Consider the following 15,534-nt stretch of genomic DNA (forward strand, 5'->3'; position numbering starts at 1 on the left):
ACGTTTGTCAACAACTGCCTCGCGGGGTTAATCCCTGATGAAATCAAACCATTCTTCTTTGGTGCATTCCTATGTGCCCTGAAAAAGAAAGGGGAAGGGATCAGACCCATTGCTGTTGGTAATACCCTTCGCCGCCTAGTTGCAATTGCTGCTGTCAGAAGTATCCGAATGGAAGCAGCCACCATGCTGCAACCCAACCAGCTGGGATTTGGAGTCCCCCAAGGCTGTGAAGCAGCGGTCCATGCTGCACGAACCTACATTAGTTCTCTTACTGAAGACCAGGCAGTAGTAAAATTAGATTTAAAATACGCTTTCAACTCGGTCAAAAGGGAAGTCGTCCTCCCCGCAGTACAAGAACATTGCCCAACCATTCTCCCGTTTGTGTCAGCAGGTTACAACAAAGACAACCCTCCTGTTTGGCGACAAATGTCGATGGTGTTGGATAAGATCCGGGGCATATCCAGAGAGTTTGGACCACTCTTGGATTGATTGATTGATGAAGATTAAGCCACCCAAGAGTTGGCACGGGCATGAATAGCCCGTAAGTGGTGGCCCTTTTGAGCCATTACCAGTATCAAGAGCTGATACAAGAGATCTGTGGAGGTGCGACTGCACCCTGCGTGACGGGAGATGTCTCCCGTGCACTCTTGGAGTCAGTCTACTGATTCTATGTTCGTGGCGGCTCATATTCGACGCTTCACCTGACCATGTGTTGGACAGAATGCTTCTGGCAAGTTAACCATCTTGCTGGGAAACACTATCGTTAATTTCGGCTGCCCTAAATGATTCCTGCAATTAGTGATGTCATTAATAGTTAGTGAATTTGATTGCAAGTGTCATTGGTGATTAGTAGCTGACATATCAGAGTTAATTAATGTGGTATGCTTCAAAATCTTAATTTCCAGAGCATGAGATGCAAGCCTAATCAATAAATTAATATATGTATGATTAAAAAATAATGAGTTGTTTCAAAAGATAACCTTATAAAAATACTTGAAACAGTAAGTACCAGTGGGCGATAAGATAAAAATGAAGAAGATAGCCCTGGTGGTGGCCGAGAGGTCTAGGGAGCACACAACATGATATCAAGACCTTGCGGCCAGTACACCGATATCAACACCTGCAAGACACCATGGACGCGCAACATCCTACTTCATACGCCTCAGATTATTCTATATTTAATAATAAAGGTAAGATGGGATTTGAATTTCCTAAGAGTGCTTATACACTGTTAACATTTATTTTTATTTATTTATTTATTTATTTATATACAAGAAGGTACATTGTGTTTGTGAGAATACATAGCATAGTACAGTAATTGCACTCTTGTAAAGCCACTAGTACGCGCAGGTTCTAGCTTGTTATCGCACCTGATTAACTATAGTTTCTAATGCAATTTAATTAAGTTTCTGGAGTGTTACGTTATCCAAACCGTCTGGTCGTAAAACAAGCAAATTTTTAATGTTCCTGACATTCGAGTTCTTCATTAGAGAAAAATTAAAATTGAAAATAAGTTTATTGAGGTAAAATACATACAAAGGGACGATGTAGCTCAAGCTATTCTCACCCCGTTCAGTACAACGTGTTGATACATATATAGACACACATCACAAACAATAAACATATTACTGAACATTCTGAGAGATAAACATACACATTTCTTCCTTTACACAAGTAGAATGGTATCAGACGTACACACAAATACTTTTTTAGTATATACTGGCAGCAGGTTTTCATTTGTACACGTTTCATTGAATATGACTGCAAATTCTGTATTAATTATTTTCTTGTTTAGGGCGTCTATCCCTCTAACTAGTGCTCCTGCATCTTGGTTTAACTGGAAGAGGAGTTCTCCAAAAGTCATCCTCGCTCGAGGTGAAGAAAAAAACAAACAATTGTAGAATGTATTACACTTATTATGAAATTACACAAAGTTTCGAACCTACATGGTTCATTCTCAAGTGATAGGAAATTACGTTCAATATATTCAATTCAATTATATATATATATATATATATATATATATATATATATATATATATATATATATATATATATATATATATAGGGGTACCACCACTGGTTTAATTAAAGGGACCCACATCCTCGAAGAAGAAAATAAATAGTGTTCAGAGAAGACCTTGTGGATTCTCACTGAATACTTTAATCTTTTCCTCTCCTACCACCCCTATTATTATTTTTTATTTTTTTATTTTATTGCAATGTTACAGTTTACAGAAAACACACACTTATATAACAATATACCAATCAGTGTTCGAAGACCTCGTCCAGTTCCTCGGGGGTCGGGTGCGTACCCAAGATACAGCACGCATTTCCCCTCTGAACAGCGACACTGAGGCGCTGGAACATAAAACTGGCCGCTCTTGGGTCTCTAGTCTTCCCAATGAGTTCCTCGCCCAGCTCCTTCAGGAACTTAAGTGCACATTTACCCCAGGCGCCCAGAGTCTCAGAGCCTATTGGCACGAACCTGTAACAACGTTCTAGGTCCCTGTACTTGTTAGTTTTCTGGGTCTCCCTGAAGGTGGCCGCCCCGCCTTCCTCAGCTGCGCTGTAAGGTAGATAGGTATCAGCCAATGTGGATGCACACGTGTAGTCCCACACGACCTGTTTACCTTCCCTCCACGGCTGCAGGGTGACTCCATCTGGGCGTTTTTGGCTGTTGTCAGGCCTGCACAACTGAGGTTCCCTTTGTGCTGGGCACCCAGCTGAAGCCAAACTTCTCTTGATGATGTCATTGACTGCTTCATGTCTGGCAATCTTTCCCTGTGTCTTACGACAGATGAGACCATGGATGCCGTATTGGTCTGCCCGTACATGGCCGCAAATACACCGGTGCTCGGTGGAGATAGGGGCGGCAAGGCGCAGAGCAACACCAATACTTAGGGTCCGATGGTCCAGGCGGGTACCCAAGGCGGAATTAGGGACTGCCAACAGGAAGTCCCCGGCATGGGGAGCTTGCACAGCTAGAAGACGCGCTTTGTCCTTCCTGGAAGCTGCCTCCAGCAATGATGTGGCGATGTTCTCCACTATGGGGCTATCTCTCCACTATGGGGCTATCCCATTTGGACTGTTTGCAGTCATTTGGAAAAGTCGGTCGAGGATGAGAGTTGACAAGAGTGTCCCACTGACCGGCTCCTTCCGCGAATTTGGGATCATGAATCCCAATGAAGTCTCTTAGGTGTTCCGGTAGTATTTCCTTAACTAATTCACCTGTTGCACTGGTCGAGGATAAGAATGCCGGCAATGCTAACTGTGTCGCCTTGCGAATACCTATCCCCCCGAGTCTAACTGGGAGCGTTGCTTGGTCCCATTGGTCATCTTGCAGGGAGAGGTTTAACACTTTCACGGTTATTGACCTTAGGAGTGTGTCATATTCTGTTAATATATATATATATATATATATATATATATATATATATATATATATATATATATATATATATATATATATATATATATATATATATATATTCAATGAAACGTGTACAAATACTTTTATGACTAGGTATAGAGAAGAATTAGGAGTGAATAACTAATGTTAAGGACTACCTTACTGGTAACTATCCAGAGTCTCTGTACCTAACTCCCACTAATTCCTCTGATATTAATGAGCTAATACTTTGTCTTAAAACAGTCGAGTGCCCTTGCTGAGATACCAACTGTAATTGACAAAAAACTAGATTTCTAGCTCCGGCCATTGCATTGCTCTACAACAAATCACTTGAACTCCAAACCTTTCCAGATATTCTAAAAAAAAGCAAGAGTAACCCTAGTCCACAAATGTTGTGATCTCACTGATGTCAATAATTTCACACCTATATCAATTCTGCTAATCTTGTCTAAAATATTTGAAAAGCTAATCTATAAGCAGCTATACTCTTATCTAGCTAAACTCAATATACTTAGCTCTTGCCAATATGGCTTCAGACTAAAAAAAAGCATCAATGATGCACTAATTAGTATGATTAACTTGATACATGCAGCTCTTGATAAAAATGAGTTCCCTGTTGGGTTATTTGTTGACCTACGTAAGGCGTTTTGACACTGTTAACCACAACTTTCTTCTTAAATTACATCATTATGGAGTCAGAGGTCACGTCCTCCAATACCGTCAGTCTTATCTTAATGAGGCCACAGGGCCACATTCAATATATAGCAAAAAAAGTTTCTAAAGCTGTTGGCATTCTTTCTAAGATCAGATATTATGTACCTCGCCCTGCCCTTGAAAAACTCTATTACTCTCTCATCTATCGTTATCTCAATTATAGTATCTGTGCTTAGGGTTGTATTACCCAAAATCATCTACGTCCTCTAATTACCCAATACAGATATGCTATTAGAACAATAACAAACTCTAGCTCCAGACAGCAATCAGCCCCTTACTTAAATATTTGAACGTGTTATCAGATTCAGATTCAGATTCAGATGTTTATTCAGGTAAGGTATATTATTATTATATATTAAGTCGCTGCACATCCTCTCAAGTGTACTCTATATATTTAAAACTCTGAACTGTAATGCCAATTCTGAGCTTAAACGCCTTCTAGAAAGTTGTAACAGAACCCATGGGCACCACACCAGAAACAAATACCTTTTTGATACTCCAAGAGTGCACCTTAACCAAACTAGAAATTCTCTACAAATCAAGGGACCCAGAATGTGGAATGACCTTCCCAATTATGTCAAAGGCTGTACCTCTGTACCTCTCTCAGCCAGTTTAAGATAAAAACCAAGTACTACCTAATAATCTCCAAGTAACCGACCTTACCCCTAAATGTCAACCCATGTCTTGCTATTTTCAAACATTATTGATTATTGTTTTTGATAAACTTACTACAATGCCGTAGTATTGGAGTGAAGTTGAAGGAAAGACCTAATATATGTATAAATCTATTAACAACTAATTTTCGGATGTATCCTACATCCTTTCTCAAGGTACTTATACAATTCTGAACATGATTCAAGTTTTGCGTATAGCAAGATAATTGAGCATTCTTCTGAAACTTTGACGTTCCTGAGGAACATAATCCGAACGACATCTAATGATGGACGGCAAGAATTATAAACGCAAACTCCTAAAATATTACTTAGAAAATTGTATTCAGTACCAGAGAAAAGATGATTACATCTGAAAATTTACTTTTTTAATACATTTATACATACATTGGGACTTTCCTTCAACGTCAATAACGTTATTATTATCTGTATTCTTCTCCTATATTGAAAATGGCATTACGTTTGGTTAGTAGCGTAATATATAGAAAAGAAGTGTAAGGCCCAACGGAATGGGAACCTCACCGGACTCCTGACGGAACACAACAGTCTACCCACTAATACTAAAGAGAGAACGGGTAGAAGACGTTTATGCAACATATCTACATAGTCTTACTAGTATTCTCATCAATATTTATTTACTTTAAACACATATTACTCCATACATAAATACCCCGCATATTCCCCTTGAGAAAAATAGTAATCAATACTGGAAAGTTTAGATGGATAAATGTTTTAATAATCGGCATTAGACAACCGCGAGGTAAACATTGATCTCGGTCACGTGACGTCTGGTTGGCGGCATAAATACCGGCGACTTCTCCCTGGTAAGTCAAAGTTACGTCCTCACAGCCGCACTACACACACCTACGACTCTGCATGTTGCATATGACTCTGCCTCTGTTATTATAGAATAAATGACACAAGTTTGGTCTAATACATAAGTATTGTATCGTCACTTCACGTCTTTTTTTCTAATACCAAAACTGAGCTCGCTATGTCTTCAGAAATCACGTGTGAAATGCGAGATCGTGCATATCGAATATGTCGGGATTATCTGCACGGAGCCTGGAGGATGATCACCCCTGCAGATATGATCGTCAAGCAGATAAGGTAAGAGGCTGCAGTAGTTGGTGTTGTTAATGTGGCTTCTTGAGGCTTCTTCTTGATTAATGTGGCTTCTTCAGTCGGTGTCGTCTGCTTGTTTGGGTGGAACCAGCCGCCAGGCTGGCCAACCGCTGCGCCGCTCTACGACTCCTGTTTTGTCTCTTATTTGTCTCTATTTTCTCCTTTACACCTCCTAAGATGTGACGGGATCTTCATTCCCAGAACTCTCAAATGGCGAGAGATGTGTGGCACCCATGGCACCGCTTGGGATGTGCTAGGTGATGAAGTGGAAATTTGTAGGCCTGTATCTACGGTCCATTTGTCAACAAGTCAATATATATATGGGTGTAAACGGCCTGTAATAAAGGCCTGCCAGGGCGCAGCCGATCCCCCGATCGTCGTCCCTCAATCAACAACAATATATATATATATGACACCCAACGTACACATCTGAAAGCGAAGACCCCAACGACGTTTTGGTCCAGGACCATTATCAAGTCGTGTAATCGACTTGATAAAGGTTCAGGACGGACCGAGGGAGGGAGCTATCAGGGGGAAAGCGTCAAGTCATTACGACTATATAGCACTTGGAAGGGGTCAGGATAAGGATTTGGGATGGGACGGGAAGAGGGAATGGTGCCCAACTACTTGGACGGTCGGGGATTGAACGCCGACCTGCATGATGCTCTACCGTCCAACCCAAGTGGTTGGACTCAGGACGGACCGAAATGTCGTCTGTTCACTTCTAGATGAGTGGGTTGGGTGTCGACTCTTCAGCCACGTTATTGTGACTTATCGTCTACAAAGCACTCACCGGGTTTAATAGATTATCCTAACATTGTTGTTATAGATTCAGCTACTCGGATCAAGTTCCAAGTAGCACGGGCTATGGTGAGCCCGTAGTGGACTTACCTGGCACAGGAGTGCGGTGCTGTGTGTGTAACAGTGCACTGTATATAGGCATGTTCTTGAAGCAGTCGGGTAAGGTGTGCACGCTTGGGTGTACACTTAATGATCCTACGTTGAGTGCACGTTTAATGAACCCGCGTTGGGTGCGTGCGTAGTGGGCACGCGTCAGGTGCACACTTAATGAACGTATGCGGGATGCGCGTTAAATGAGCTCGCGTCGGAGGCGCGGTTCCGGGACAAGCGTATCGGGTGCGCACTTCAGGGACACACTTACCGGGTTCGCGCTTCAGGGGAAAAGTGGATCGTGTGTGCGCTTCGCAGGGGCACGCGCACAGGTATAGGGTACATGCTTCAGGGGCCACGGGTATTGGGTGCCCGCTTCGGGGAGTGGGTGGGGGGCACGGATATAGGGTGAGCGCATCCGGGGCACGTGCTGAATAAGCTAGAACATTATACTCGTGCTGCTCACCAAGATGTGCCTACATGGTCTAGCAGACTGTTACTGTAGCTTATGAGATTTAGCTCCTTGGCCCCGCTTTCCCAGCAGTAGTTTGTTTATTGCAATGATTTAATCCGGTCTGTTTTTATCATGTCTGCTTTCGAAACTGCATCGAATTTGCCAATATTTTAAGAATGCGTCTCTGCTTACACAAATATTTTCAAATATTTTTCTCGAAGTGGAAAAACTCAACCACTTTAGCTGGATGGTAGAGCGACGGTCTCGCTTCATGCAGGTCGGCGTTCAATCCCCGATCGTCCAAGTGGTTGGGCACCATTCCGTTCCCCCGTTCCATTCCAAATCCTTATCCTGATCCGTTCCCAGTGCTATATAGTCGTAATGACTTAGTGCTCTCCCGAAGTGGAACAGGAAATCAGATGTGTGTCAGTTTAAGATGAGGCTCCACAGGTGCTTCTTGAGAGGCTGGATACCAAAGATGTATTGACAGAAGAACAAATCCACAAGGGCCGTGACGAGGATTCGAACCTCCGTCCTGGAGCATCCCAGACACTGCCTTAATCGACTGAGCTACGACAGGGTAAAAGGGTTGAAATCGAAGTTCTACTGAACTTACTGGATCCCGTAGCGATGTATTGACAGTATAGGGTGGTGGTCCATTCCACAAGATGGCCGGGGAATGAAAAAAACGAGAGTAAAGCGTTTAATTGTTTGATTGTGGAACGACATTAAGTATGAGAAGCAGGTACAGTGCGAAGTCTTGCGAGGCCATACTTTATTGTCACTATCTTCACTTTCACTTGAGACACATCTCTGTTTCGTCCTGAACAGGGCACATAATGCCCTGTTCTGATCCCGTGTTGCCCTGGGTTATGTAGATGTGATTCCATGTGAGTTGTAATCTTACTCCTTAGCACTCTTTCAAAGATTTTGTGTGTGGAAGTTAAAGCTATTGGTCTATAATTTGTTGCGTCTGCTTTACTACCTCCTTTGTGGAGTGGCGCGATCTCCTCTGTTTCAAGTGTTATGGGTGTCGGGGATAACACCGGTATCAAGACTCAGTCTCCACAAGGATACACCTCTAAAGGATACCTGATCAACCAGGCAGTGATATCAGTACGTCAGGCTACGAGCAGCTGCGTCCAACACCCTGGTGGACCAGACCACCAACTAGGAGGCCTGGTCAGAGACCGGGTCGCGGCGACGTTGATCCCCGGCACCAACAACAGGTAGGCAATAATTAGGTAAACTAGTAACAAGGACCGGAAACACCAGACCAGTACCATAACTCCAGGACCATTGAACCAGTACCAAGGGAGCTGTACCAAGGGTCTTAGAACCAAGGGACCAATATCACGAGGTACAGCAGGTGTGTGGCTGGACATATGTGTGAGCCATACAGTATAGTGGAGGCGCGATGTGTCCCCAGTGACCGTTGGGCTCCGGGGTGACGTCAGAGCCGCCATATTGATGTGTATGCGCGCGTCGCTAGCCGAGGTGACGCGCCACACTTCCCGCGCGACTTCCTCGGGTCCTAATGGCTTGGCGCTTTTCCTCACCCGTAAAGTTCTCTTCCATCCAAAGGTCCTTAAGCTTGACAGCTCATCACTTGCGGGTCTTGTGACCAATTGGATTATTTTCTCTTAGTCATTCGTTGTCTGAGGGGGTATTTGAGGGTAAATAATGAAACGTGTGTCCGGGTCTGTGTGCACCCAACGGATACTCTTTCTTGTTATCCTCACACACACGCCTAAACCAGAGTATGGACCACATGTATCGATTAGTGGATAACCTTGCCTTGTTATCTTATGCTATCTGAAAGAAATGACCACTCTACTAAGCTAATTGCTTACTTTCGATGTTTGTCTAAGGTTCCGAGGTTGGGTAATGATGATAATTACAAGATTATCAACTGGAGAGCCAAGTCTGAGGCTGATAAATGAGCAGGGGAGGGAACTGTCAGGAGAAAGCACCAAGCCATTACCACTATATAGCACTGGGAAGGGGTCAAGATAAGGATTTTGGGGGGGGGGGGGGGAGGAATGGTCCACAACCACTTGGGCGGTCGGGGATTGAACACAGGCCTGCATGAAGCGAGACCATCGCTCTACCGTCCATCCCAATGATCAGGGGGGTCATGATTAGTAGGAATGATAACTATTAATTGTTAGATTTAAAAATTATATATAGAATATACTATACTATAGAATGGACATAAATTCAACTGAAGCTTAGGATGTACAAGTGGATGAATTCATCCAGCTTAGGATGATAAAATTAATCCCGCAAATTAGAAATTTATAAGTGATCTGCACTGATTCTAAAGCAGCGCTACAAAGCCTTACTAAAGATCGGGCAGAAAATCTTGAGATAGTCGCTGAGATCAAGAGAGCTGTGAGGGGACTAACCAATCAAGAGTAGTCAAATTTCTGTGGATCCCCTCCCATGTTGGAATCCGGAAATGATCGAGCAGATGTGCTGGCTGCCGAAGGCGCTGAAGGAGACCACATTGAGTACGTCATACCCAAGACTCTGCTACAAATTAGAGGTATTATCAGGCAATATCACCGTGATAAGGTTGCTGAGGAAAGGAGGATAGAAGCACAAACCAGTGAATCTGTACGATGGTACAACATGGTTGCAACTGGTAATCCCAATCATTATGGATGAAGAGGTGGCGGCTGCAGGAGAGAATCAGTAATAACAAGAATCTGTCTTGGATACAAATATCCATGGAGATTCGGGATGGAAACAGCTGAGCAGCGGAGTTGCTGAATCTGTGGTGAGAGTGATGGACACCGCCTTGACCACTACCTGAGAGTGTGTGGACATCTAAGAGTCATTAGAAATATGTGTAGAATAATAAACTTCACATTGAGTTAGAAAAACACTATTTGTCAAATATAGATACTGTTCTATTAAAAGATAACCGCCATTTTGCACCCGCAAGATAACGTAAGATTTTAAGGGTTGATAGATGTTAATCTTCTTGTTTGAGGAGGTGTTCACTTGAGACAGATAAGCAAGTCCCAGCTGTGTCTGGGTACAAGTGACAGGATGAACAACCCAGCGGGTTTTCTTCCTATTGGGGAGTGTTGTACATGCTGCTATGGCGGTGTGTCCACTCACAGGATGAGTGGCGCTGCCCAATACTGTCACTATGGCGGTGTGTCCACTCACAGGATGAGTCCCGCTGCCCAATACTGTCACTATGGCGGTGTGTCCACTCACAGGATGAGTCCCACTGCCCAATACTGTCACTATGGCGGTGTGTCCACTCACAGGATGAGTGACGCTGCCCAATACTGTCACTATGGCGGTGTGTCCACTCACAGGATGAGTCCCGCTGCCCAATTAACTCGCCCCTCGGGGCAAAACTTAAAAAATCATTTAAATAAACTACTATTGGAGCAAGAAGCCGTCGAGACAGTGCGCGCAAGCTTGCTGTTACTTAACAATATTATTCAACAGCAGTTATATTTTATTATCAAACGACCTCATTTTACTGCGCATGCGCCAGTTGTCGGCCTCATCCCATTGGCTAAGCCTACCAAATATAGAAATCTGAATCAAATTGTGACCTAATCAGGCCTATGAGTGTGTCCGGTGCGTGAAGTTGATTGGTTTGTTGCAAAGGTCAGGCGAGGGACTAGGCGACTGGGCCGAGCTGTTGGAAAGGTCATAGAGTGTTATGATGGATTGAGAGGGAGAGAAGGAGAGGGTAGGAGCAGCAAGCGTTAGCATAGTCAGGCGAGGGACAGGCGGAGTCAGGCGAGTGGGGAGCCAACCATCGGGACTAATGCCTGCACCAGCACACACACACACACACACACACACACACACACACACACACACACACACACACACACACACACACACACACACACACACACACACACACACACACACACCATTGCTACCATAAGCATTTCTGTCTCCAGGACCTGCTACCTCCAACGTACCCTTACCCTGTCACGCAACTCTTCTCCTCTGTGTGTGTGTGTGTGTGTGTGTGTGTGTGTGTGTGTGTGTGTGTGTGTGTGTGTGTGTGTGTGTGTGTGTTAATAAGGTGTTAAATGTATCCACATAGAGTGTGACATGTTGGCAGCTTAGGTTCTCCTGACTGCTTCCGTTCCTGTTGTAGGGTCATTCGGTCCAGCTCCTGCGCTGGCCCGGAAGTGTCTTGAAGTGAACACCCACTTCAAGACCCTGGTACAACGCAGAACCTAAACCGAATCAGTCAGAAGAAATATATACAAATACTACATATATACATACACACAATCACCCCTCATCATTCCCCCCAATAACTTGCACCTTCCAAATCAGTAGAGACCCTCCGCAGACTATGAGGGTCTATTTGGAACAAAACGTTCCAAGTAGCACGGGCTATGGTGAGCCCGTAGTGGACTTACCTGGCACAGGAGCGGGGCTGTAACTTGTATCCTTCTCAGCTGCACCACCCCAGTTAGTCCTAGCTTCCCCATACAGGATCCTCCCCACCCCCTCTCACCTCAGATCCCCCAGGTCCACCTGGGCACTCCCACCCTGACATCCCTGGGGGAATCAACAGAAAATGAGAATGGAATAAAGAGAGTCAGTTTCAAGGTAATGTACTCGAACATAGATGGGATTACAAGCAAGGCAAGTGAACTTGGGGAAAGAGCACAAGAAGGGAACCCGGATGTAATTGGACTCACAGAAACAAAACTCTCAGGAATCGTAAAGAATGCGGTGTTTTCCCAGGACTACAATGTAATAAGGAGAGAGAGAGAGAGAGAGGGAAGGAAGGGGAGGAGGCGGAGAGGCCCTACTGAAAAGAAAGGAATGAAGTTTCGAGGAGATGGTTATCGCAGGCTACGAAGGGTTCAGAGACTACATTACAGGCACCACCCGCCAAACACACCGAAACTACGACGTTGCTACAACGTTTGAACAAGTTTTAACATCTCCTAACCAGTTATAACAACCAATATAGCAAGTTGTAACAACGTTCTAATACGTCATAAACACGTTAAGCCAAGATGTAACAACTTTATTACAAGTTGTAACAAGCAGAAAATAGAGACAGGTTAGGTTTGTGTTTCCAGGGCATGACTCAACCCATGCAAGCACAGCTATATGAGTACACACACACACACACACACACACACACACACACACACACACACACAGGGCAGGGCGAGACAGCTAGGCGCGTCTCCTTGCACCCGTTGCCTCTGTTCACCTAGCAGTAATTAGGAACTTGGTTGTTAGTCGACTGTTGTTGGTCGCTTTCTGAGGAATGGTCAAATACCGTTCATATTCGAGAGAACTTCAAATTTCCCACAAAACATGGAACCCATTAGGTGAGCACACACACACACACACACACACACACACACACACACACACACACACACACACACACACACACACACACACACACACGTGTGAGAGAGGCCGTTCCGGTGTAAAGCGCCCTTTAACACACTAAACTCTTCACGAATTTGTCATGACTACCATAGCCATGGCGTGTCCATTAATAACAGTGTTTTGCATATATCTGAGGAGAGCACGGGTGCTCGCATGTCCCCCTCCACCCCCCCCCCCGGCCCTCGAGGATGGGGGGTGCTGCTATCGTGCCCCCGAGGGGGGGGGGGGTGCCGCTGCTATCTTGCTGAGCTGGATGTGGTCTGAGGAAGCAGGGCTCTGGGGGGGGGCAGGAAGAGCCGCTGCTCAGGCACCTAGTCTCCGTGTCCTCACCTACCTGCTGCTGCTTACCTAAAAGTGGCGACGGGGAAGTTCAGTGATGAAGATCAAGTCCTCCCAAGTTGAGTTTAGAGGCGGCACGGGCATGAATAGCCCGGAAATGGGGAAGCGAGTTCTAGCTCTTTTATATAGCTGACGAAGCCTGCCGTGAGTTGGGGAGTTTTAGCTTCACCTAGCTCGGTCTGGTCACATTATGCAACCCTTCACATAGGCTAGGGTAGCTGCATAAATGTGTACACACACACACACACACACACACACACACACACACACACACACACACACACACACACACACACACACACACACAGGGGCCTCGTAGCCTGGTGGATAGCGCGCAGGATTCGTAATTCTGTGGCGCGGGTTCGATTCCCGCACGAGGCAGAAACAAATGGGCAAAGTTTCTTTCACCCTGAATGCCCCTGTTACCTAGCAGTAAATAGGTACCTGGGAGTTAGCCAGCTGTCACGGGCTGCTTCCTGGGGTGTGTGTGTGTGTGGTGTGGAAAAAAAAATAAAAAATAAAGTAGTTAGTAAACAGTTGATTGACAGTTGAGAGGCGGGCCGAAAGAGCAAAGCTCAAACCCCGTAAAAACACAACTAGTACACACACACACACACACACACACACACACACACACACACATATATATGTTTATAAGTAAAGGCCTTGTAAGTTACCAGCCTTGTTGCTCACTTTATTGTAACTTTCCACATGGTTTAAGTTCATTGTGGTGTCTGCTCCTGAAGGTGTGGATGGAGGTGGCTTCCACAACGTTGTTCAGTATACTCCACACCTGCAGGGCGCAGGTGTGTGTGTGTGTGTCCCTGCACACACACTCTCCCGTCTCACCTTCCAGCTGTGTCCTCGTGTAGTATTCTATTTTAATTTAAATATGTGGTCCTTGCTCACCACGACTATTGCACTGTATCTTTTATGTAGTAATCATGGCATCTTATAACCTGCTCCTGTAGCTTACTTCAAGCACGTGTCTTGTCGCAAACTTGTTTAAGGTTTTAAGTTTCTTTTTGTGCTTAAGATGTTAGGTATTCTAGTCGTGAACTGGGGCCAGATTCACGAAAGCACTTACGCAAGCACTTACGAACGTGTACATCTTTCCTCAATCTTTGACGGCTTTGGTTACATTTATTAAACAGTTTATAAGTATGAAAACTTCCCAATCAACTGTTGTTATTGTTATAAACGGCCTCCTGGTGCTTCGGAGCTCGTTAACTGTTTAATAATTGGAAACAAAGCCGCCAAAGATTGAGAAAAGATGTACAGGTTCCTAAGTGCTTTCGTGAATCTGGCCCCAGGTCTATTGGCTCCTTAAATTCTTGAGAGATTTCTTGTGTAGTTTCAGTAGCGCAGTGGTCCCCGTAGTCACTTTACAACCGAAAGATCCCTGATTCAGGTCTCGCGGTAGGACAGAGACATTTAGAAACGATTCCTTTTACCCGATGTCTCTGTTCACCTACGGTACATAAATACCCGAGAGTTCGACAACTGTTGCGGGTTGTATCGTGGTCGGTGGCTGGCGTAGCGGAACCTGGATAAGCCTAACAAGATTCCAGTCCCCGGCAGTGAGAAAGTCTGAAGTGAGCCTCACCCCACCTTACCAACTAGCTCCCCCTTGCTGGCTACCCTGAGAGTGAAGAAGGGTTCCTTTGTATCCCTGTAGCACGTGAGTCTCCAGTTCCTCACCATGACCACTTATCCAGCCTCTGCTTGAATGAAATAATTTAGTTTTGGCAATTTTTTTCCACGGCGTTAAAAATCTTGTATGGCTTGATTAGGCTTGTGAGCCGTCTCCCATCTCGCACCAGTATGGCGCTCTCTCTCTGGGCTGCTTCTGGTAGCTCTGGACTGCTTCTGGTAGCTCTGGGCTGCTTCTGGTAGCTCTGGGCTGCTTCTGGTAGCTCTGGACTGCTTCTGGTAGCTCTGGACTGCTTCTGGTAGCTCTGGACTGCTTCTGGTAGCTCTGGACTGCTTCTGGTAGCTCTGGGCTGCTTCTGGTAGCTCTGGACTGCTTCTGGTAGCTCTGGACTGCTTCTGGTAGCTCTGGACTGCTTCTGGTAGCTCTGGACTGCTTCTGGTAGTTCTGGGCTGCTTCTGGTAGCTCTGGACTGCTTCTGGTAGCTCTGGACTGCTTCTGGTAGCTCTGGGCTCCTTCTGGTAGCTCTGGGCTGCTTCTGGTAGCTCTGGACTGCTTCTGGTAGCTCTGGACTGCTTCTGGTAGCTCTGGACTGCTTCTGGTAGCTCTGGACTGCTTCTGGTAGCTCAGCTCTCTGCGTGACCTTAGGTGGGAATCGCACACTGGCTACACATTCTAGTACTGATCTAACACAGGACGTGTTCAAAATGTACAATGGTTCTGTGTTCAGGGTCTGCAATAATGTTCACAACTTTCGCGAATGTTATCTTGTTCATGTGTCTCCGGTAATAGGCTTAGTTCTTTATCTATGTCTAGATATGAGTTACCTCCCGCTCACATATGCTATTGAGCGGGAGAATGA

At 45.1% G+C, this 15,534-nt stretch overlaps 1 protein-coding gene and 1 long non-coding RNA gene across 3 annotated transcripts in view; both read left to right on the forward strand.

The window, feature by feature from the left end:
• LOC138354721 (uncharacterized) overlaps positions 1-15,534 on the forward strand; it is a 416,665-nt gene that overhangs the window by 334,702 nt on the left and 66,429 nt on the right. The gene's annotated exons all lie outside the window — the stretch shown is intronic.
• The window catches only part of LOC123768973 (choline/ethanolamine kinase), a 67,303-nt gene continuing 52,858 nt past the window's right edge, over positions 1,090-15,534 (forward strand). The window contains exons 1-2 of one of the 2 annotated variants that reach the window (XM_045759880.2): positions 1,090-1,190; positions 5,802-5,907. In XM_045759880.2, the coding sequence (XP_045615836.1) occupies positions 1,133-1,190; positions 5,802-5,907 (164 nt within the window). In that variant the 5' untranslated portion in view covers positions 1,090-1,132. Of the gene's footprint in view, positions 1,191-5,565; positions 5,622-5,801; positions 5,908-15,534 lie in introns of those variants that run through there. The other variant, XM_045759881.2, reaches the window with a different exon arrangement.

This window comes from Procambarus clarkii, chromosome 64, assembly GCF_040958095.1.
Source record: "Procambarus clarkii isolate CNS0578487 chromosome 64, FALCON_Pclarkii_2.0, whole genome shotgun sequence".
NCBI classification, from domain to species: domain Eukaryota; kingdom Metazoa; phylum Arthropoda; class Malacostraca; order Decapoda; family Cambaridae; genus Procambarus; species Procambarus clarkii.